The 20,341-nt window shown below is 54.5% G+C and overlaps 1 protein-coding gene across 1 annotated transcript in view; it reads right to left on the reverse strand.

Annotated features, from left to right (window-relative positions):
• Positions 1-1,663: 1,663 nt before the first annotated feature.
• PCSK1 (proprotein convertase subtilisin/kexin type 1) overlaps positions 1,664-20,341 on the reverse strand; it is a 53,962-nt gene continuing 35,284 nt past the window's right edge. The window contains exons 9-14 of the mRNA XM_054178659.1: positions 17,834-17,934; positions 15,660-15,893; positions 12,621-12,778; positions 9,010-9,143; positions 6,069-6,230; positions 1,664-2,268 (exon numbers count right to left, since the gene is read on the reverse strand). Of these exons, the coding sequence (XP_054034634.1) occupies positions 1,900-2,268; positions 6,069-6,230; positions 9,010-9,143; positions 12,621-12,778; positions 15,660-15,893; positions 17,834-17,934 (1,158 nt within the window). The 3' untranslated portion in view covers positions 1,664-1,899. The remainder of the gene's footprint in view (positions 2,269-6,068; positions 6,231-9,009; positions 9,144-12,620; positions 12,779-15,659; positions 15,894-17,833; positions 17,935-20,341) is intronic.

The following is a 20,341-nucleotide window of genomic DNA, read 5'->3' on the forward strand; positions in this document are numbered from 1 at the left end:
AGAGAAGTCACAAGCAGCTGGCACTGGTCCAGGTTAGCTGCAGCGCTGCGGGGAGAGAGCTACCCCCTGGGAATCTTCATTTCCTGGCTCTAGACACCACCCACCTCCACTCCCCCATCCCCCTCCCCGCACCTTCCCCTCCCTTCCCTTTCCCCTACTCCCATTTCTGAGCATCCAGCACTGCAGGATGGTTTGTAGCCATGAAAAGCAAAAGAAGAGGTTAATCCTGACTGTGGAAAACTGCCTCCTGTGCCAGTGCCGGGGAGCCACCCACCCTTGCTGCTTCCTGACAGCCACCTGCCTCCTTCTTCTGCCACCTTACCCTGCCTCCTCCTCCTCTCCCTCCTCCACACTCCATTTGCTCTTTCCCTCTGTTTCTGAGTCCCTTCTCCAGGAAGATTATTGTTGTGTTGGGGTTTTTTTTGGTCACTCAGTGACCTTTAAAGGTGCTTCTGTGATCTCACACCTCTCCCCATCTGTTTGTGGTGGGTTTTTTGCCTTGATTTCCTAGATATTTGGAACCATTCACCACAGACACTCCAAGTGGACTCTGCTGGTTCACAGTTCCCCTTTCCATTCCACTTCTGGTGACAGGTTCAAGGAAAGGAGAGAGTGATCCCAGCCCTTCTTGTCCAGACTGCTGCAGACATCAGCATCGCATCTCAGAAAGGATTTGTGGGGGCTTGAGAACTCTACCTGAGGCTCCATAGGTAGGAGGTTGATCCCCAAAGCTCATGTAGTCAACACCAACAGATCAGGGCCTCCATCAGAGGAATTCAGAGCCAGCCTGAAGACCAGGGCAGGTGCTCTGAGACACCATGGTGGGAGCCTCTGTCTTCATTAACTACACACAGCCTAGAAAGTGTAGGCTCAGAATTCAGGCACTTTGCTTAAGTAGTTTAAAGCCAGGTGGTGAGGACATCCTCCCAAGGTCTGGGGATGCCTCAGTTTGGGGGGCTCTTTCATGCCAGTTGTGTGTGTGTGTGTGTGTGTGTCTGTGGTCTAAATCATGAATCACTTCAACTGATGCTCCAGCCCAGCTCCCAGCTGGTTCCTTAATGGGAGGAAGAGGAGGAGTAAGGGAGCATGAGAACCAAAACCAAGACAAAACCCCCAACAGTGGAAGGCAGCACTGGGTGCAAATCTAGAATAAGCACCACCACCCCACTCCCCCAAAAAAAAGGGAGAAAACCCCTGAAGAAAGAGCAAAAGACAACAAAAAAAAGGCTGCAAATGTTGATCACAAATCCAGGTATGAGAGAGTATATCCCCAATAGCTTTGGCAGCTGCCTTCAGACCAGCTCGGTTTGAATCCTGCTGCAAGCTGAAGTGAAGGGTGTGGAAGGGAGGGAGGAACCCAAATGGTTTTCACAAGAGCACTGCTGTGTGCAAGGGAAACAACCTCTTGCATTCCCTGCCTGAGGAGGTGGGGGGAAGGAAAAAAACAAACAACACCATATCTGCTCTGATGGTGATGGGGAGGAGGCTTGGAAAGAGAGCTGCTCCTACAGAGCATCCGTTCACTGCCTTATCCTCCCCAAACCATTTGCCTTTGTTTGCTTGCTTGATTTGATTTGGGTTTGTTGTTGGTGGTGGTTTTTGTTTGGTTTGGAGTTTTGTTGCTGTTGTTTTATTTTTGTTTTGGTTGGTTTGGGGTTTTTTTTTGGCTGGTTGTTTGGTTTGGTTTGTTTGGGTTGTTGTTTTTTTTCTTTCCCTTCTTTGAGATTTGCCTTGAATATGAAAAGCAACCAAAGCAGCAATCACACAACAAGAGCACACAACAGACTGCTGAAAATAAACTACAAGGGGGTGGTGGTGGTGAAGATGACGGTGATGGGGTCAGGAGGGGAAAGGGAAGATGAAGATCTCCAGCTCTCTGTTGCCTGTGCCCTGTGGGTTTCAGTTGCCTTCCTTGATGATGTCCACCAAGGCCTGCAGCAGTCTGTCATCCCTGTGCTTGTAGGGTTTGGCATTGTAAAAAAGGTCAACATAGTCACTGTAAAGGCTTTCCTCTGAGTCTCTCAGCTGGGAGGGTTTGTTGAGCTTCTCCAGGGCTTGGTAGAAGTGCTCGTAAGGGATCCTGGGCTTCTCGCTGGCAGTCTTCTTGGGCAGCCTCTTGGGAGCCTTCTGCCTGCTGAAGGCACTCTGCAGTAAGTGCAGCATGGCCTCTGAAGGGATTTTGTCTTCTGCTCTGTCACTGCTGCTGCTGCTGGTGGTCTCCTCTGTGGCTTTGGGGCTGGCACTCACACTCTCCTGGGGGGTATGGTCCTGTAATAAAGATTAGCACACACACAAAGGAAAAAACAAGCCAAACAAGTTAAGTTTCAGTGAACCATAGAAGGGTCTGGGTTGGGAGAGGCCTCCAAAGCTCATCCAGTCCAACCCCTTCTGCTGCAAGCAGGGACATCCTCCACTAGATCAAGCTGCCCAGAGCACTGCCCAGCCTCACCCTGAATATCTCCAGGGATGGAGCCTCAACCACCTTCCTGGGCAACCTCTTCCAGTGTTCCAGCAGCCTCATAGTAAAGAACTTGTTCCTCACATCCAGTCTCAGTCTGCTCTGCTCTTCTTTGAAGCCACTGTCCCTGGTCCTGTCCCTGCAAGCCTTTGGGAACAGTCCCTATGCAGCCTTCTGTAGCCCCTTCAGGTACTGGGAGGCTGCTCTGAGGTCTCCCTGGAGTTTTTCTCTTCTCCAGCCTGCACAGCCCCAACTCTCCCAGCCTGGCCCCACAGCAGAGGTTCTGCAGCCCTCTGCTCATCTCCGTGGCCTCCTCTGGAGCCTCTCCAGCAGCTCCAGGTCCTCCTTGTTCTGGGGGCCCCAGAGCTGGAGGCAGTGCTGCAGGAGGGGTCAGAGCAGAGCAGAGGGGCAGAATCCCCTCCCAGTGCTGCTGCTCTCCTGCTCTGGCTGCAGCTCAGCACACAGCTGCCTGCTGGGCTGCCAGGGACCATTGCTGGCTCCTGGGGAGTCTGTCACCAGCTGACACCCCCAAGGCCTTCTCCTGCAGGCTGCTCTCAGCCACTCCTCAGCCAGCCTGGATTGGTGCTGGGGATGGCCCTGAGCCAGCTGCAGGAACCTTGCCCTTGGCCTTGGTGAACTGTAGGAGGTTGGCTTAGGCCCAGCTCTGCAGCCTGTCCAGGAGCCTCTGGATGGATCCCTTCCCTCCCTTACACCCCAAGCCAGACTATCCAAATGACCATGGTGTATCAAATATGCAATCTCCACCACCAACCAGGAAGGAAGCCCTCAGCTGAGAAAAGACAACAAAATAAGGCTGAGAAGTGGCCATGAAACCATGCAGGCAGAGAAGCTGGTGGGGGAGATCTTGGTCCATCAGTGGCTGCTGTGCCTCCCACCCTGACCCTGTGCTGTGTGGCTGCACAGATTCCTCAGGCCCTCCAGGATTCTCTTTCCAACTGAACATTCTTTTTATGTTCATCAAGGTTTCACTCTGTACATCAAACTTCTCCTACAGAGCCTCAGGAAGCCACTCTTCCTTTCTTCCCACCTATCTTTGGACTCCAAGTGTCTGACAAGGTGCCTGAAACCCCACCTGCAGCACTGCCTCCAGCTCTGAGGCCTCCAGCACAAGAAGGACCTGGAGCTGATGGAGAGGCTCCAGAGGAGGCCACAGGGATAAGCAGAGGACTGCAGAACCTCCCCTGTGGGGACAGGCTGGGAGAGTTGGGGCTGTGCAGCCTGGAGAAGAGAAGGCTCCAGGGAGACCTCAGAGCAGCCTCCCAGGACCTGAAGGGGCTCCAGGAGAGCTGGGGAGGGACCTGGGACAAGGGCTGGGAGTGCCAGGACCAGGGACAATGGCTTGGAGCTGGGAGAGGGCAGATTGAGACTGGAGAGGAGGAAGAAATTGTTGGCAGTGAGGGTGGGGAGAGCCTGGCACAGGCTGCCCAGGGAGGCTGTGGCTGCCTCCTCCCTGGAGGTGCTGAGGGCCAGGCTGGATGAGGCCTTGAGCAGCCTGGGCTGGTGGGAGGTGTCCCTGCCCATGGCAGGGCTTGGAGCTGGATGAGCTTTGAGGTCCTTTCCACCCCAACCCCTTCTGTGGTTCTATGAATCCACTTAACCAAACCATCTGCATGAGTGAATCCTTGACCTCTGTCATGTCCCTTTGTTACTAATGAGCTCCCAAGCTCCCTGAAGGCACCCCAGCAGACAGGGCTCCCTTTGGGTGCCATGCCTGTTCTCACAGAATTGATGTAGATTTAGTGTATCTGTCAGAGCTGTAGCCACAGGGCCACAGAGTGCATCAGGCTGGGAGTGAACCAAGGGCATCTTGTCCAAGCCCCCTGCACTCAGCAGGGACAGCTGCAGCCAGAGCAGGCTGCCCAGGCACACAGCCAGCCTCAGCTTGAGTGGCTGCAGGGATGGAGCCTCCACCACCTCCCTGGGCAGCCTGTGCCAGGCTCTCCCCACCCTCCCTCTGCACAGCTCCCTCCTGAGGGACAACCTAATCCTGCCCTGCTCCACTGCCAAACCACTGCCCCTGGGCCTAGCCCCACAGCCCCTTCTCAACAGTCCCTCCCCAGCCTGCCTGCAGCTGCCCTGCAGAGATGCAAATGCAGCTCTCAGCTCTGCCTGCAGCCTTCCCTTCTGCAGGCTGCACAGCCCCAGCTCTGCCAGCCTGGCCCCACAGCACAGCTTCTGCAGCCCTCTCAGCATCTTGCTGGCCTCCTCTGGAGCCTCTCCAGCAGCTCCAGGGCTCTCCTCTGGTGGTGTCCCCACAGCTGGACACAGCCCTGCAGGGGAGCTCTCCCCAGAGCAGAGCAGAGGGGCAGGATCCCCTCTCTGCAGCTCTGGCCACACTGCTTTGGATGCAGCCCAGGCTGCCCTTGGCCTTCTGTGCTGCCAGTGCCCATTGCTGGCTCCTCTCCAGCTTCTCAGTACTTCCTGACCAGTCCCTCTCTGCTTGTACCACCCAGCTACATTTAGATTTGGAGTTCACTGCTTGAGGGTCAATATCCTACTGCTACCATCCTGAAATCTTCTGTTGGCTGATGAAAACAGAGACTAACAGAGATTTCAGCTGCTGAGAGGGACAGAATCACAGCACAGCACTCAGAAGTGGTCTGGGGCTGGAGAATATGAATAGAGAATCATAGGATCACAGAACTGTCAGGGCTGGAAGGGACCTCAAGGCTCACCCAGTCCCAACCCCCTGCCATGGGCAGGGACACCTCACACCACAGCAGGTTGCTCACAGCCACCTCCAGCCTGGCTGCAAACACCTCCAGGCAGGAGGCTTCCACCACCTCCCTGGGCAACCTGTGCCAGGCTCTCACCACCCTCATGGGCAACAACTTCTTCCTCACAGCCAAGCTCAATCTCCCCACTTCTAGTTCTGCTCCATCCCCCCCAGTCCTAGCACTCCCTGACACCCTCACAAGTCCCTCCCCAGCTTTCCTGCAGCCCCCTGCAGATCCTGGAAGGCCTCAAGAAGCTCTCCTGGGAGCCTTCTCCTCTCCAGCCTGCACAGCCCCAACTCTCTCAGGCTGTCTCCATGGCAGAGCAGCTCCAGCCCTCTGCTCCTCCTCGGGGCCCTTCTCTGGACACCTTCCAGCACCTCCAGAGCCTTCCTGGAACAGAGGCTGCAGACCTAGACCCAGAGCTGCAGGTGGGGTCTGAGCAGAGTGGAGCAGAGGGGCAGAATCCCCTCCCTGGCCCTGCTGGCCACACTTCTCTGCATGCAGCCCAGGCTCTGCTTGGCTCTCTGGGCTGCCAGTGCACACTGGGGGTTCAGGCTGAGCTTCTCCTCCATCAGCACCCCAGGTCCTTTTCTCCAGGGCTGCTCTCCAGCCAGTCCCTGCCCAGTGCATATCAGTGCTTGGGATTGTCCTGACCCAGCTGCAGGACCTTGCCCTTGGTCTTGTTGAGCCTCATGAGGCTGTCATGGGCCCAGCTCAGCAGCCTGTCAAGGTCCCTCTGGATGTGCCTCCCTCTTGTGGAAAAACAAAACTAAACCCAAAGAAACAAAGAAAACCACAAAACCAAACCAAATCAACCCCCACCATGTCCTGCTCCACTGAAAAAGGAAAAGAAAAGGCTCATCTGAGAGTACCTCTGCAGAGTCTGTCACTTTCTCCACTCCCCTCCTGTCGTTCTGCACGGCGTTGTAGGAGGTGTAGACACGAGGCTGCTTCATGTGCTCGGGCTGGGTGGCAGTGCCATGCAGAATCAGCTTCCAGTTCACAATCCTGCCCTCATTCTGCATCCTCCTGGACTGCAAGAGCAAGGGTGGGCATCAGCACAGCTTCTCAGCATGGGGAAAGGGGAAAGAAAAGGGGCACTTGGCTGTAAATTGTCACAAGTGGCTTCAAATAGAATCACAGAATGGGCTGGGTTGGAGGGGACCCCCAAATGTCACCTACTCCAACCCCCTGCAGCCAGCAGGGACATCCCCAACCAGATCAGGTTGCTTAGAGTCCTGCCCAGCCTCACCTTGAACATCTCCAGGGAAGGAGCCTCAACCACCTCCCTGGGCAGCCTGCTCCAGTGTTCCACCACCCTCAGGGTGCAGAACTTGCTCCTCACATCCAATCTAGATCTGTTCTGCTCTAGTCTGAAGCCATTGTCCCTGTTCCTGTCCCTGCAGGCCTTTGCAAACTGTCTCTCTGCAGCCTTCCTGTAGCCCCTTCAGGTACTGGCAGGCTGCTGTTAGGTCTCCCTGGAGCCTCCTCCCCTCCAGGCTGAGCACCCCCAGCTCCCTCAGCCTGGTCTGGTAGCAGAGCTGCTCCAAGCCCCTGATCATTTTCATGGCCTCCTCTGGAGCCTCTCCATCAGCTCCAGGTCCTTCCTGTGCTGAGGGCTCCAGACCTGCACAGAGCACTCCAGGGGAGGTCTGAGCAGAGCCAAGTGTCAGAATCACCTCTCAGGCTCTGCTGGCAGTGCTGCTGTGGATGCAGCCCAGGCTGCCCTTGGCCTTCTGTGCTGCAAGCTCACACTGCCTGCTCCTGGCAGCTTCTCCCCCATCAGCACCCCCAAGTCCTCAGGGCTGCTTTCTATCCTCATCCCCCAGCCTGTGTTGACAGTGAGGATTGTTGCAGCCCAGGTGCAGAACCCTGCACTTGCAAAATAAATGACAGACTGGACCCAAGCTGGAGGAGGGGAGATTGAGCTTGGCTGTGAGGAAGAAGTTGTTGCCCATGAGGGTGGTGAGAGCCTGGCACAGGTTGCCCAGGGAGGTGGTGGAAGCCTCAGCCCTGGAGGTGTTTGCAGCCAGGCTGGAGGTGGCTGTGAGCAACCTGCTGTGGTGTGAGGTGTCCCTGCCCATGGCAGTGCCTGGAACTGCCCTGAGCCAGCTGCAGGAACCTTGCCCTTGGCCTTGGTGAACTGCATGAGGTTGGCTTGGGACCAGCTCTGCAGCCTGCCCAGATGCCTCTGGCTGGATCCCTTCCCACCAGCCTGTCAGCTGTACCACACAGCTTGGTACTGAGGGAGCCACAATGCCACTTTCAATGTCACCAACAGAGATGCTGAACAGGGCTGGCCCCAGCACTGATCCCTGGGGGACTCCACTTGTCCCTGGCCTCCACTTGGACATGGGCATGAGTGGCTCTGCATGGGGAACCTTGTGATTGCACTTGGGAGTTCATGAATATGAAATCTTAACTCCAGGCATCATGAAGCCTTACCAGCTGAGGAAAGAAAAGAGGCTCATTACCCTTTGAGGACCAAAAAAACCCACCACCAAGCTTGGTTTATTCTTAGGGGGTCAGGAACCTCTCACTGGGAAAATGGGAAATGAGAGATAATCACCAAAAAATTAATGACAATAATTAAAAAGGGCTGCTCTTAACCTTTGCTCCAGAAGAAAATGCCTTCTACTGAAGACACAGAGCAGGGTAATCTGTAGCCAGGAGGTTTATCTGTGAGGCTGCAGTACTGAACACCACACTGCTGATAACAGGGTTTGCTTCTGCTGCCCTTGAGTCCATCAGCTCAGCTCTTGGCATTACAGCTCGAGGCCAAGAGGGGATGAAGGCTCAGTGTCTGATGGAAGCCTTCATTTCCTGGCAGGATCTGACCCTTATGACAAGCTGATTAGCAGGCAGCTTCACTGCAGCTCTCCAGAGAGGAGTGTGCTTCATCACACACACACACCCCCCTCTCTCTCTGAAGAGAATGATTCCACAGCTGCCTGTCAGGCAGCTTTTATTCTGCTGTAATCCATATCCCCAGGTGATGTCAGTAAGATTATTCATTCCCTATTGCTGGATTTCTTGGCTTTAATCCTTTAACATTGTTCAGCAGTTGGAGATAAAAGAGAGAAAGAAGCTTTAAGAAAGGAGTTAGAGAGAGGGAGATCTCCAGTTGAAGAGGGACAGGGACTTGCTGGAGAAGGAACAGCAAAGGGCTGCAAAGATGCAGAGGAGACTGAACCTGGGAGTGCTGGGGGGACAGCACGATTCCCATGAGCCAGCAATGTGCCCCCCATGGCCAAGAAGGCCAAAGACATCCTGGGGAGCATCAAGAGTGTGGGCAGCAGGGCAAAGGAAGTTCTCCTGCCCCCTCTACTCTGCCCTGGTGAGGCCACATCTGGAGTCCTGGGTCCAGTTCTGGGCTCCTCAGTTCAAGAGGGGGGGTGGGGAACTGCTGGAGAAGGAACAGCAAAGGGCTACAGAGGTGCATGTATGAGCATGCAACAAAAGTGGATGTACCCCGTGCTCCTTTCTGCAGAGAACAACAACAAAAAGCCTAATTAGCAGTTAATGATATGCTAATTTGATACACATTTCACTCTATGAATCACAGAAGTGATTTCTCCCAGTGTCAAAAGTGTGACAGGCACAGGGAAGAGATCTCCTTTGGCAGGTGAATGGCAATGAGAGGAGGGAGGTGCTTGGCACTGATGTCAGGAAGAAGGAAAACCTTTCCCTGCTTTCTCTAATTCTTGTTTAAACAAAACCCTTCTTGCAGCCTGCTGGGGAGTGGGTCAGTGACCATTTTCACCCCCTGCAGCCTTCCAAAGGCTGCTCAAGGTAAGGCAGAGCCATACTCACCACATCAGTAATCCTCAGCACCCAGGTGCCTGTGGGGTTCTCTCCCCAGGTGTGGACAGACATGAAGTCCCAGTTCTTGAACCCATTTGGAGATTTATCTCTCTCTCTCTCAGCCAGGAGGACAGTGCTGGTCCCTGTGAGGGTGCAAGAGCAACAGCAGTGAGCAGACTGCTCACAGGGACCTGCTTAGCCTTCCCACGTTGCTCAGCTTGCAGAGAGAGGGGTTTGGAGAGCAGATCCTGTGAGGAGAGGCTGAGGCTGCTCAGCCTGGGGAAGAGGAGGCTGAGGGGAAACCTCATTGCTCTCTACAGCTCCCTGAGAGGAGGCTGGAGTGAGGCTGGAGTTGGCCTCTTCTCCCAAGCAACTAATGTCAGGACAAGAGGAAATGGCCTCAAGCTGCAGCGGGGAGGGTTAGGCTGGAGATGAGGAAGAATCTCTGTGCTGCAAGAGTGGTCAGGAAGTGGAACAGGCAGCCCAGGGAGGTGGTGGAGGTGTTCAGAGAATGAGTAGATGTGGCACTTGGGGACATGGTCTTGTGGTCATGGAAGTGTTGGGTAGAAGGCTTAGACTTCATTATCTTAGAGGTCTTCCCAACCTTAATGATTCTATGACTCTAGAGGTCTTCCCACCCTTGATGATTCTAGAGGTCTTCCCAGCCTTAATGAGTACAACAACCCCATGCAGTGCTGCAGGCTGCAGTGCTCCAGAGTGGCTGGAGAGTGGCCAGGCAGAAAGGGACCTGGGGGTAGTGGTTGATAGTAGGCTGAACAGGAGCCAGCAGTGTGTGCCCAGGTGGCCAAGAAGGCCAATGGCATCCTGGCCTGCATCAGGAACAGTGTGGCCAGCAGGAGCAGGGAGGTCATCCTGCTCTGTACTCAGCACTGGTTAGGCCACACCTTGAGTCCTGTGTCCAGTTCTGGGCCCCTCAGTTTAGGAAGGAGGTTGACTTGCTGGAACGAGTCCAGAGAAGGGCAACAAAGCTGGGGAGGGGTTTGGAGCACAGCCCTGTGAGGAGAGGCTGAGGGAGCTGGGGTTGCTTAGCCTGGAGAGGAGGAGACTCAGGGGTGACCTTATTGCTCTCTACAACTGCCTGAAGGGAGGTTGTAGACAGGTGGGGGTTGGTCTTTTCTCCCAGGCAGCCAGCACCAGAACAGGAGGACACAGTCTCAAGCTGTGCCAGGGGAGGTTCAGGCTGGCTGTTAGGAAGAAATTCTTCATAGAAAGAGAGATTGCCCATTGGAATGTGCTGCCCAGGGAGGTGGTGGCGTCACCATCACTGGAGGTGTTTAGGAAGAGACTGGACGGGGTGCTTGGTGCCATGGTTTAGTTGATTAGGTGGTGTTGGATGATAGGTTCGACTTGATGATCTCAAAGGTCTCTTCCATCCTGGTCTATTCTATTCTATTCTATTCTATTCTATTCTATTCTATTCTATTCTATTCTATTCTATTCTATTCTATTCTATCCTATCCTATCCTATCCTATCCTATCCTATCCTATCCTATTCTCTATGACTCTAGAGGTCTTCTCAACCTTGATGATTCTATGACTCTCCTGTTTTGTGTTCTAACCTTGAGGACAAAAAAACCCCAACAAATTAAGATGAGTAAGTAGTGGCTGCACACAAGGAGAGGTCAGACAGAACCACTCTCCTGCCAGAACACTTCAGGAAACCTACAGTGGGAGCTCTGAACGCAGCCTGGGTCAGGGCAGGGAAACCAAAGCCTTACCCTGAATTCATCACTGTATTTGAGGAGCTCTTTATTGCTGATTTTAGTTTTGTTTTGGGGTTTTGGTGGTTTGGTTTTGGTAAGCGTATGTAAATGGTTACAGCCTGGAGCTCCAAGAGGGTGAGAAGCACTGTGCAGTGCTGCTGTCCTCACCAGAGTGCTGAGGCTCAGGAAGCCTTCCTGCAGCTGAGATGTTGCTGCAGGGTGGGGGGAAACCTGTGGTGCTTGTTTGCATGTAAGGAGAGAGGGAGGGAGCTGTGTTGACACAAACAAGGAGCAGAGCAGCCCGCAGGGAGCCTGCACACAAGCTATAAATATATTCAAAGCTAACACTGCAGCAATAGGAGAGGAATGGCACACATTTGGCAGCAGTGTTTTGCAGAAAAAGTGGGAAAACAGAAAAAGAAAGTCCAAAAAAAAACCCCAAACAATCAAAACAAAACAAGAGGAAGGGGGAAAAAATACCCACAGTTTAACCATGAAGACAACATGAAGCTATAGTGGAGGCAGAAGCATTTCACAGTATCACAGTATCACAGTAACTAAGGTTGGAAGAGACCCCAAGGATCATCAAGTCCAACCTGTTCCAACAGACCTCACAACTAGATCATAGCACCAAGCGCCACGTCCAATCTCCCCTTGAACACCTCCAGGGACGGCGACTCCACCACCTCCCTGGGCAGCCCATTCCAATGACGAATGACTCGCTCAGTGAAGAACTTTTTCCTCACCTCGAGTCTAAACCTCCCCTGACACAACTTGAGACTGTGTCCCCTTGTTCTGGTGCTGGTTACCTGGGAGAAGAGACCAACCCCTTCCTGGCTACAACCACCCTTCAGGTAGTTGTAGAGGGCAATGAGGTCGCCTCTGATCCTTCTCTTCTCCAGGCTAAACAATCCCAGCTCCCTCAGCCTCTCCTCATAGGGCTTGTGCTCAAGGCCTCTCACCAGCCTTGTTGCCCTTCTCTGGACACGTTCAAGTGTCTCGATGTCCTTCCTAAACTGAGGGGCCCAGAACTGGACACAGTACTCAAGGTGTGGCCTAACCAATGCAGAGTACAGGGGCACAATGACCTCCCTGCTCCTGCTGGCCACACTATTCCTAATACAGGCCAGGATGCCATTGGCCTTCTTGGCCACCTGAAACAGCTAAACCCAGGAGAACACAGAGATGAAGAACATTGCTGAGGTGAATGGTTCAAAAAGGGGATTTTGCCCAAGATGAAGCACAGAAGGGTTTGGGATGGAAAGGACCTCAAAGCTCATCCAGCTCCAAGCCCTTGCCACAGTCAGGGACACCTCCCAGCAGCCCAGGCTGCTCAAGGCCTCATCCAGCCTAGCCCTCAGCACCTCCAGGGAGGAGGCAGCCACAGCCTCCCTGGGCAACCTCTGCCAGGCTCTCCCCACCCTCACTGCCAACAATTTCTTCCTCCTCTCCACTCTCAGTCTCCCCTCTCCCAGCTCCAAGCCATTGTCCCTGGTCCTGGCACTCCCAGCCCTTGTCCCAAGTCCTTCCCCAGTTCTCCTGGAGCCCCTTCAGGTCCTGTGAGGCTGCTCTGAAGTCTCCCTGGAGCCTTCTCTTCTCCAGGCTGCACAGCCCCAGCTCTCCCAGCCTGTCCCCACAGGGGAGGTTCTGCAGCCCTGTGTTCATCTCTGTGGCTTCCTCTGGAGCCTCTCCAGCAGCTCCAGGTCCTTCTTGTGCTGGAGGCCTCAGAGCTGGATGCAGTGCTGCAGGTGTGGGGGTCGGGGGGGGTCTCCTGTTGGAGGACACTAGGTTTCTCCAAGGGCATATTTAGCTTTTTCCAGAGGTGTTTTGGGGTGGGGATTTTTCCCCCACTGGAGCAATGTTACACAACAGAGTTTTCTCTTTTGTCTCTCCTACCTGATGGAGACACCAGAGTGACATGAAGGTCTCCTCTCCTGGAATACTCTATGGTGGCCTCCAGCTGCACATGCTCCAGGGATGCAATGGAGTTCTCCTGTCCCTCACAGGCTTTGGTGGGGATTTCAATGATGACCTCCTCATTTGCTCTCAGCAACCTGGCCAAAAAAAACCCAGAGGAATTCTCTGATCAGTCAACAGCAGCTTTGTTTTTGGTACAGAATACAGTTTATGGTTTCCTTACAGTGTTTGGGTTCTGAGGTAAGGTTGGTGAACACACAAATAGTGTTTCTTGCAGTGGGCTGTGGAATACAGCTCATCCTACATTAAAGAAGGACATCTGTAGCTTAAAAACCAACCCAGCATTTGCAGTGTCTTCTGTGTCACAGGATGGCAGGGGTTGGAAGGGACCCAAAGAGGTCATGGAGTCCAACCCCTTTGTCTTCTCTCCTACAGCTGCAAAGCAAAATGCTCTACTTTAATGGTGAGATAAAAATGATCATAAAAATGACAGCACAAAGAAACTGTAACGAATGCCAAATTATATCTTGACTAATAGGAGGTTTAGAAACTGATCAAAATACAGGCCAAGGGCCAAGGGGCACTAACTGGAACCCAGGAGGTTCCATCTGAGCAGCAGGAGGAACTGCTTCAGTGTGAGGGTGCTGGAGGCCTGGAGCAGGCTGCCCAGAGAGGTTGTGGAGTCTCCTGGTGTGGAGAGCTTCCAACCCCCCCTGGGCATTGTGCTGCTGGGCAAGCTGCTGTGGGTGCCCTGCTGGAGCAGGGGGCTTGGGCTGGGGGATCCCCAGAGGTCCCTTCCAGCATCACCCTGCTGTGGTTCTGGGACTTTCTTCCTCATTCAGCTCTCCAGAAAAGCTGCTGTGGTGGAGTTAAAACGCTGCAGCTGTTTCATGCCTCTGCAGTCAAAGCCATCTGAAGGAAAAGAGCTGACACCTTGTGTGCATTCCCTGTGCAGGGAGCTCCTGTGCACAGCAGCTTCCTCTGCACCCCCTCCATCTCTGCTAAGGAAACTGGGTTTTACCCAAACCTCCACAGGTATCACTCAGAAGGGGTGGGGTTCCTCTTTGCTTTTCTAATGCAAAATGAAGCCTGCAGGCTGCAACAAAACCACAACAGCAGCAAGCATCGCACACACTCACAGAGCAGCCCTGGATCAGCAAGGAGCAAGCTCACAGAAAGCACAGCAGGAACAGAGCAGCATTAATAAGGAGGTCATTGAGCAGCCACACTCCAAAAAACACTGCAATGTGCCCACACAGACATGGGCTTGGGGGTTGGGGGTTTTTTGGTGCACTCACACAGAGCCATTTTGATCTTTGAAAAGAGCTGCACTGCTTCCAGACAACAAATCCATAGGAAAACAAGCAGAGACAAATGTGGCCTGGATACCCTTTATTGATTAAGCAGCTTGGTGACTAATTACAGCTTGCATGCTGTCACTGCCTGTAGCTGAGCTCAGTCTAGGCTCAGTGTGCTGGAGGGGGGCAGCTGGCAGTGTGGCTGTGTGAGGCTGCTCAGTGTGCTCCTGAGACACTTGGCTTTCCCAAGGGACACGCCACAGATCTCAGAACCACAGCATGGCTCAGGCTGGAAGGGAGCTCAGAGCTCATCCCCTGCAGCCTCCCCACCATGCCCAGGGACACCTCTCAGCTGCACTCAGCTGCTCAAGGCCTTGACCACCCCCAGGCAGGAGGCAGCCACAGCCTTCCTGGGCAGCCTGTGCCAGAGTCTCACCTCCCTGGCACTGAAGCACTTCTTCCTCAGCTCCAGTCTGACCCTGCTCTGCCTCAGCTCCAAACCATTCCCCCTGGTCCTGTCTCCAGACACCCTCATGGAAAAAGTCTCTCTGCAGACTTCCTGCAGGATCCCTTCAGGCAGCTCTGAGGTCTCTCTGGAGCCTTCTCCTCTTCAGACTCAACAGCTCCAGCTCTCCCAGCCTGTCTTCAAAGGAGAGCTGCTCTCATGGTGGTTCCAGTGTCCCTCCACCCTCACTGGATAGAATTTCTTCCATGTTCATGATAGGACTTTCCCAACAGTTTATTTTGTTTCAGGAAGCCTTTCATGGCTGCCATTCAAACACAGAGGACCAGAAAGCAGCTCTGATGTACCCCTGGAGCCTTCTCCTCTCCAGGGTGCACATCCACAGCTCCCTCAGCCTGGCCTCACCACAGAGCTGCTTCAGCTCTTGGATCATCTTTGTGGCCTCCTCTGACCTCTCTCCAGCAGCTCTGTGTCCTTCTCCTGCTGGGGACACCAGAACTGGAGGCAGGATTGGAAGTGAAGTCTCAGCAGAGCAAAGCTCAGGGGCAGAATCCTCTCTCTTGCCCTGCTGCCCACACTCCTCTGGCTGCAGCCCAGCACACAGCTGCCTGCTGGGCTGCAGGAGGGCACTGCTGGCTCCTGGGGAGCTGCTCAGCACCCCCCAGCACCCCCAAGCCTCTTTCTTCAGAGCTGCTCCCAACCCACTCTGCCCCCAGCCTGGATTTGTGCTTGGGGCTGGCCTGACCCAGCTGTGCCTCAAGCTCAGTGTCTCACCCTGAATGCATCAAACACTGTGCCTGAGACAGCAGAAGGATTGCAAGGACTGATCACAGGCTATTTTTTTTTCTTTAAAAAAAATATCCCTTTGGTACCTTTTTATTCACCTGACAGCACTCTCAACATACAGATCTTATCTGATCAGCTTCACTCTCACAGCAGCATCCCTCCACATGCTGGCTGCAGGCAGACATAAATCATCTCCTTTGTTAAGGCTCCGTGCTAGACCTTTCCATCAGCCCTACACTCCAAACAAACAAACAAACAGACCAACCCAAGTGATAAAAATGCTCCTGAGGGCCACAGCAAGGCAGAACCAAGGGAGTCAGAAGAAGGAGGGCTGGGACAAGATGATCTTCAAGGACCCCTTTCAAGCTAAACGATCCTCTGAAGTCTCTTGGTGCGGTCCAGAGCAGAACACAATGCTCCAGGCTTAGAGACAGATGAGCTCAGTCCCTGCTCATTAATGAAAATCCTCACCTGGGTTCAAAGCTTTTGTCCTTGACAATGCACTCCCTCTTCTCTGGGACACCTTTCCACCTTTTGGGGTCAGCTAAGTCCACCAAGGCGTTGGCGTTGAGGAGCCCAAACCCAAACCGGCTGTTGACCATCAGCCCTGCTCCGTTCTTCTTCCATCCTGGATTTCCAGCCAGTGGATCATACTCCGAGGTCCACACCACCAAGTGCTGCATATCCCTCCAGGTGAGATCTGGGCTGTGGAGAAAAGGTTCCTGGTCAAGGGTTTCACGAGCTGTCTGTAGTCTTTTTTTTCCCCTCTCCATGGGTCTAGCAACAGAAGATGCTCTGAGTGCCCCTGGCCTCCCACTGCTCCAGAGCACACAGCATGGCACAGTGCTCACCCTCACACTTGGAATCACAGAGTGCTTTGGGTTAGAAAAGGCCTCTGAGATCATCCAGACCAACCCCCAACCCAACCCCACCATGGGCACCAAACTGTGGCCCCAAGTGCCATGGCCACAGCTTGCTGCAACACCTCCAGCCATGGGGACTCCACCACCTCCCTGGGCAGCCTGTGCCAGTCCCTCACCAATCTGGCACCACAGAAGTTGTTCCTCATGACCAAGTTCAACCTGCCCTGGCACCATTTCAGGACATTTCCTCTCATCCTGTCACTTGCTCCTAGGGAGCAGAGCCCAAGCCCCAGCTGGCTACAGCCTCCTCTCAGGGAGCTGCAGAGAGCAAGGAGGTCTCCCTCAGCCTCCTCTGCTCCACACCAAACCCCCCCAGCTCCCTCAGCTGCTCCTCCCCAGCCCTCTTCTCCAGACCCTTCCCTACCTTTCTTGCCCTTCTCTGCACCTGCACCAGCCCTTCAGTGTCCTGGGGCTGGGAGTGAGGGGCCCAGAACTGACCACCACCTCCCTGGGCAGCCTGTTCCAGTGCCTGTCCTGTCACTTCTCCAGGCCAGCAGGAGTTGTGCCTAGAGAAGGAAAGGGCATCCAGCCAGAGGAGAGTCCATCTCTTCAGGATTATTTAAAGTTAACCACCAAAATGAGTGTTTCCCTCCACTCTCTATGGGACCTGAACTGTGACAGTCCCCTGGGTATTTGATTCTGTCTGTGATGAACTCCCCAGGGAGATGGGGACAAGGGGTCACAGGCTCAAACAAACATCAGAAGAGGAAGAACTTCTTTAATTTAAGGGTGACACAGCCCTGGAGCAGACTGCCTAGAGAGGTGGTGGAGTCTCCATCTCTGGAGACATCCCAAACCCCACCTGGATGTGTTCCTGTGTGACCTCCCCTGGGTGATCCTGCTCTGGCAGGGGGATTGGACTGGGTGATCTCCAGAGGTCCCTTCCAACCCCTAACGTTCTGTGGTGGAATCCCCATCCCTGGAGGTGTTTCAAAGAGGCCGAGCTGTGGTGCTTAGGGCCACAGCTTAGCCCCAGCCTTGGCCAGAGTTAGGGAAGGGTTGGAGTGGAGGATCTGGAAGGGCTTTTCCAGACAAAACAATTCTGTGGTTCCAACTCCCCTCTTTAAAAGCATGGCCCTAGGTATCCTGGATTATGTCAGCAAAGGAGCATGCAGTAGAAACTGGAGCTGAACCTAAGTCTACATCCTGATGCCTGAAGAGTTTTCTGTGGTAGGTCTTTGTCCTGTCCTGTCCTCCTCTTCCTGCTCTAAGTCATCCATCCTGACTACCAGCACCACAACTGCTTTTGACAGACCTTGGGCACCTTCCATTTCATGTCTCATCCCTGGCAGAGGATGTTCTCAGCAGTTACAAAGGGTAGTGGCTTCCAGCTTGGAAGAAGCTGAACCAAGATGAGACACTGGGACAAAATTCTTCCCCATAAAGGGTGATGGAGGCACTGGAACAGGTTGCTCAGAGTAAGCTCCAAGCCTAGCAGTGTTGAAAGCCAGGCTGGATGAGGCCTTGAGCAAGCTGGGCTGGTGGGAAGTGTCCCTGCCCATGGCATGAGGGTGGCACTGGATGATCTTTGAGGTCCCTCCCAACCCAAGCCTGTGATTCCATGACTCCCCAGTCACCACCTTTTACTCTTGCTCTTCGCCTAGGAAGGTGTGGAGGGCAAGCAGCTGCCTAAGCAAGAAGTGCAGCTGCAGCAGAGAGCAGCAGGCAACACCCTGGGGTGTGTGAGAGAGAAAGAAGGGTCCCAAAGGGGTGAGATCTTACTTGGCCTCCAGCGCCAGGGCGAAGATTCCTGCTGCCAGCGGGGCAGAGGCGGAGGTGCCAGTGTGAGTCTCTGTGCACTCGTTGTGGAGGTCAGCACTTGTCTGGCAGGGAGAGAACAGAACCAACCCAGAGTCTCAGCGTGCAGGAGTAAAGATGTGAATGCAGCCAAACACAACCACCTAGCAGAGTACCACAGGACCAGAGCACAGGAGAGGTTGGAAGGGACCTCCAGAGATCATCCAGCCCAAGCCCCCTGCCAGAGCAGGGGCACCCAGGGCAGTCTGCACAGGAATGCATCCAGGGGGGTTGGAAAGTCTCCACACAAGGAGACTCCACAACCTCTCTGGGCAGCCTGCTCCAGGCCTCTGTCACCCTCACACCAAAGAAGTTTCTCCTCCTGTTGAGGTGAAACTTTCTCTGTTCAAGCTTGTCCCTGTTGTTCCTTGGCTTATTGCTGTGCACCACCCCAGGCTTGACCCCCTCCACCTGACCCCCAGCCCTCAGCTCTTGACAGACATTGATCAGATCCCTCTCAGCCTTCTCCTCTCCAGGCTAAACAGCCCCAGGGCTCTCAGTCTCTCTCCACAGGGCAGATGCTCAAGGCCCCAGATCCTCCTCCTGCCTCTGCTTGGACTCTCTCCAGCAGGTCTCTGTCTCTCTGGGACTGGGGAGCCCAGAGCTGGACACAGGCTTCCAGGGGTGGTCTCAGCAGGGCAGAGCAGAGGGGGAGCAGAACCTCCCCAGCCCTGCTGGCCACACTTTGCTTCCTGCACCCCAGGACCCCATTGGCTCCCTTGGCCACAAGGGCCCTTTGCTGTGCCGTGCAGAACTTGCTGCCCAGCAGCACCCCAAGGGCTTTCTGCGTGGAGCTGCTCTGCAGCAGGGCAGCCCCAGCCTGTCCTGGTGTAGAAGGTCACAAGTCAATTTTCCAGAGCTGAGAGCCTTTCCTCTACCAAACTCCCTTTGCTGCACTTCAGGAGCTGTGTCCTGAGCTGGCTTCTGAAGCCATTGCCTGGGTTTGGTGCCAATCACATTGGACTGGCTGGAGATAACCTGGGAACACCAATCCTGAGGGGGTCTCTTCCCCAGAACAGATAGTCAGGACTTCTTGTCCCTCTGCTTGTAGATAGCAGATAATGGGTTTGCTTAAAAAGGACCTGAAAGCTCATCCAGTTCCAAGCCCCTGCCATGGGCAGGGACACCTCCCACCAGCCCAGGTGGCTCAAGGCCTCATCCAGCCTGGCCCCCAACACCTCCAGGGAGGAGGCAGCCACAGCCTCCCTGGGCAGCCTGTGCCAGGCTCTCCCCACCCTCACTGCCAACAATTTCTTCCTCCTCTCCACTCTCAGTCTCCCCTCTCCCAGCTCCAAGCCATTGTTCCTGGTCCTGGCACTCCCAGCCCTTGTCCCACGTCCCTCCCCAGCTCTCCTGGAGCCCCTTCAGGGACTGGGAGGCTGCTCTGAGGTCTCCCTGGAGCCTTCTCTTCTCCAGGCTGAACAGCACCAACTTGCCCAACCTGTCCCCACAGGGGATGGTTCTCCATCACTTTGATCATCTCTGTGGCCTCCTCTGGACCCTCTCCACCAACAGGTCCACGTGCTCCAGGTGGGGTCTCACCAGAGAGGAGCAGAAGGGAAGGATCAGCTGCCATTTCTGCCCTCCTCTGAAGAGCACCAGATTCTCCTTCAGGGAAAGGTTTCATCCTGCTCCCAGTCAGGATGCTCCCAGTCAGCCAAGGTCTTTCTCTATGGAGCTGCTTTCCAGCAGGCCAGCCCAAACCTGTCCTGGTGCCTGTTGTTACTCCTCCCCAGGTGCAGGACCCTGCACTTGTCCTGACTGAACCTCATGAGGCTGGCCTGCCGCCAGCTCTCAGCCTGTCCAGATCTCCTTGGATGGCTGCACAGCGTGGGCGGTGTCAGCCAGTTCCCAGCCCCCTAGTTTTGCATCCTTGCCTGTTCACAGAATCACTAAGGTTGGAAGAGACCTCAAAGATCATCAAGTCCAACCTGTCACCACAGACCTCATGACTAGACCATGGCACCAAGTGCCACATCCAATCCCCTCTTGAACACCTCCAGGGACGGCGACTCCACCACCTCCCTGGGCAGCACATTCCAATGACGAACGACTCGCTCAGTGAAGAACTTTCTCCTCACCTCCAGCCTAAACTTCCCCTGGCACAGCTTGAGACTGTGTCCTCTTGTTCTGATTGCCTGGGAGAAGAGACCAACCCCTTCCTGGCTACAGCCACCTTTCAGGTAGTTGTAGAGGGCAATGAGGTCTCCCCTGAGCCTCCTCTTCTCCAGGCTAAACAATCCCAGCTCCCTCAGCCTCTCCTCACAGGGCTGTGCTCAAGGCCTCTCCCCAGCCTTGTTGCCCTTCTCTGGACACGTTCAAGTGTCTCGATGTCCTTCTTAAACTGAGGGGCCCAGAACTGGACACAGGACTCAAGGTGTGGCCTAACCAATGCAGAGTACAGGGGCACAATGACCTCCCTGCTCCTGCTGG

The sequence above is a fragment of the Dryobates pubescens genome, chromosome Z, assembly GCF_014839835.1.
Source record: "Dryobates pubescens isolate bDryPub1 chromosome Z, bDryPub1.pri, whole genome shotgun sequence".
Classification (NCBI taxonomy): domain Eukaryota; kingdom Metazoa; phylum Chordata; class Aves; order Piciformes; family Picidae; genus Dryobates; species Dryobates pubescens.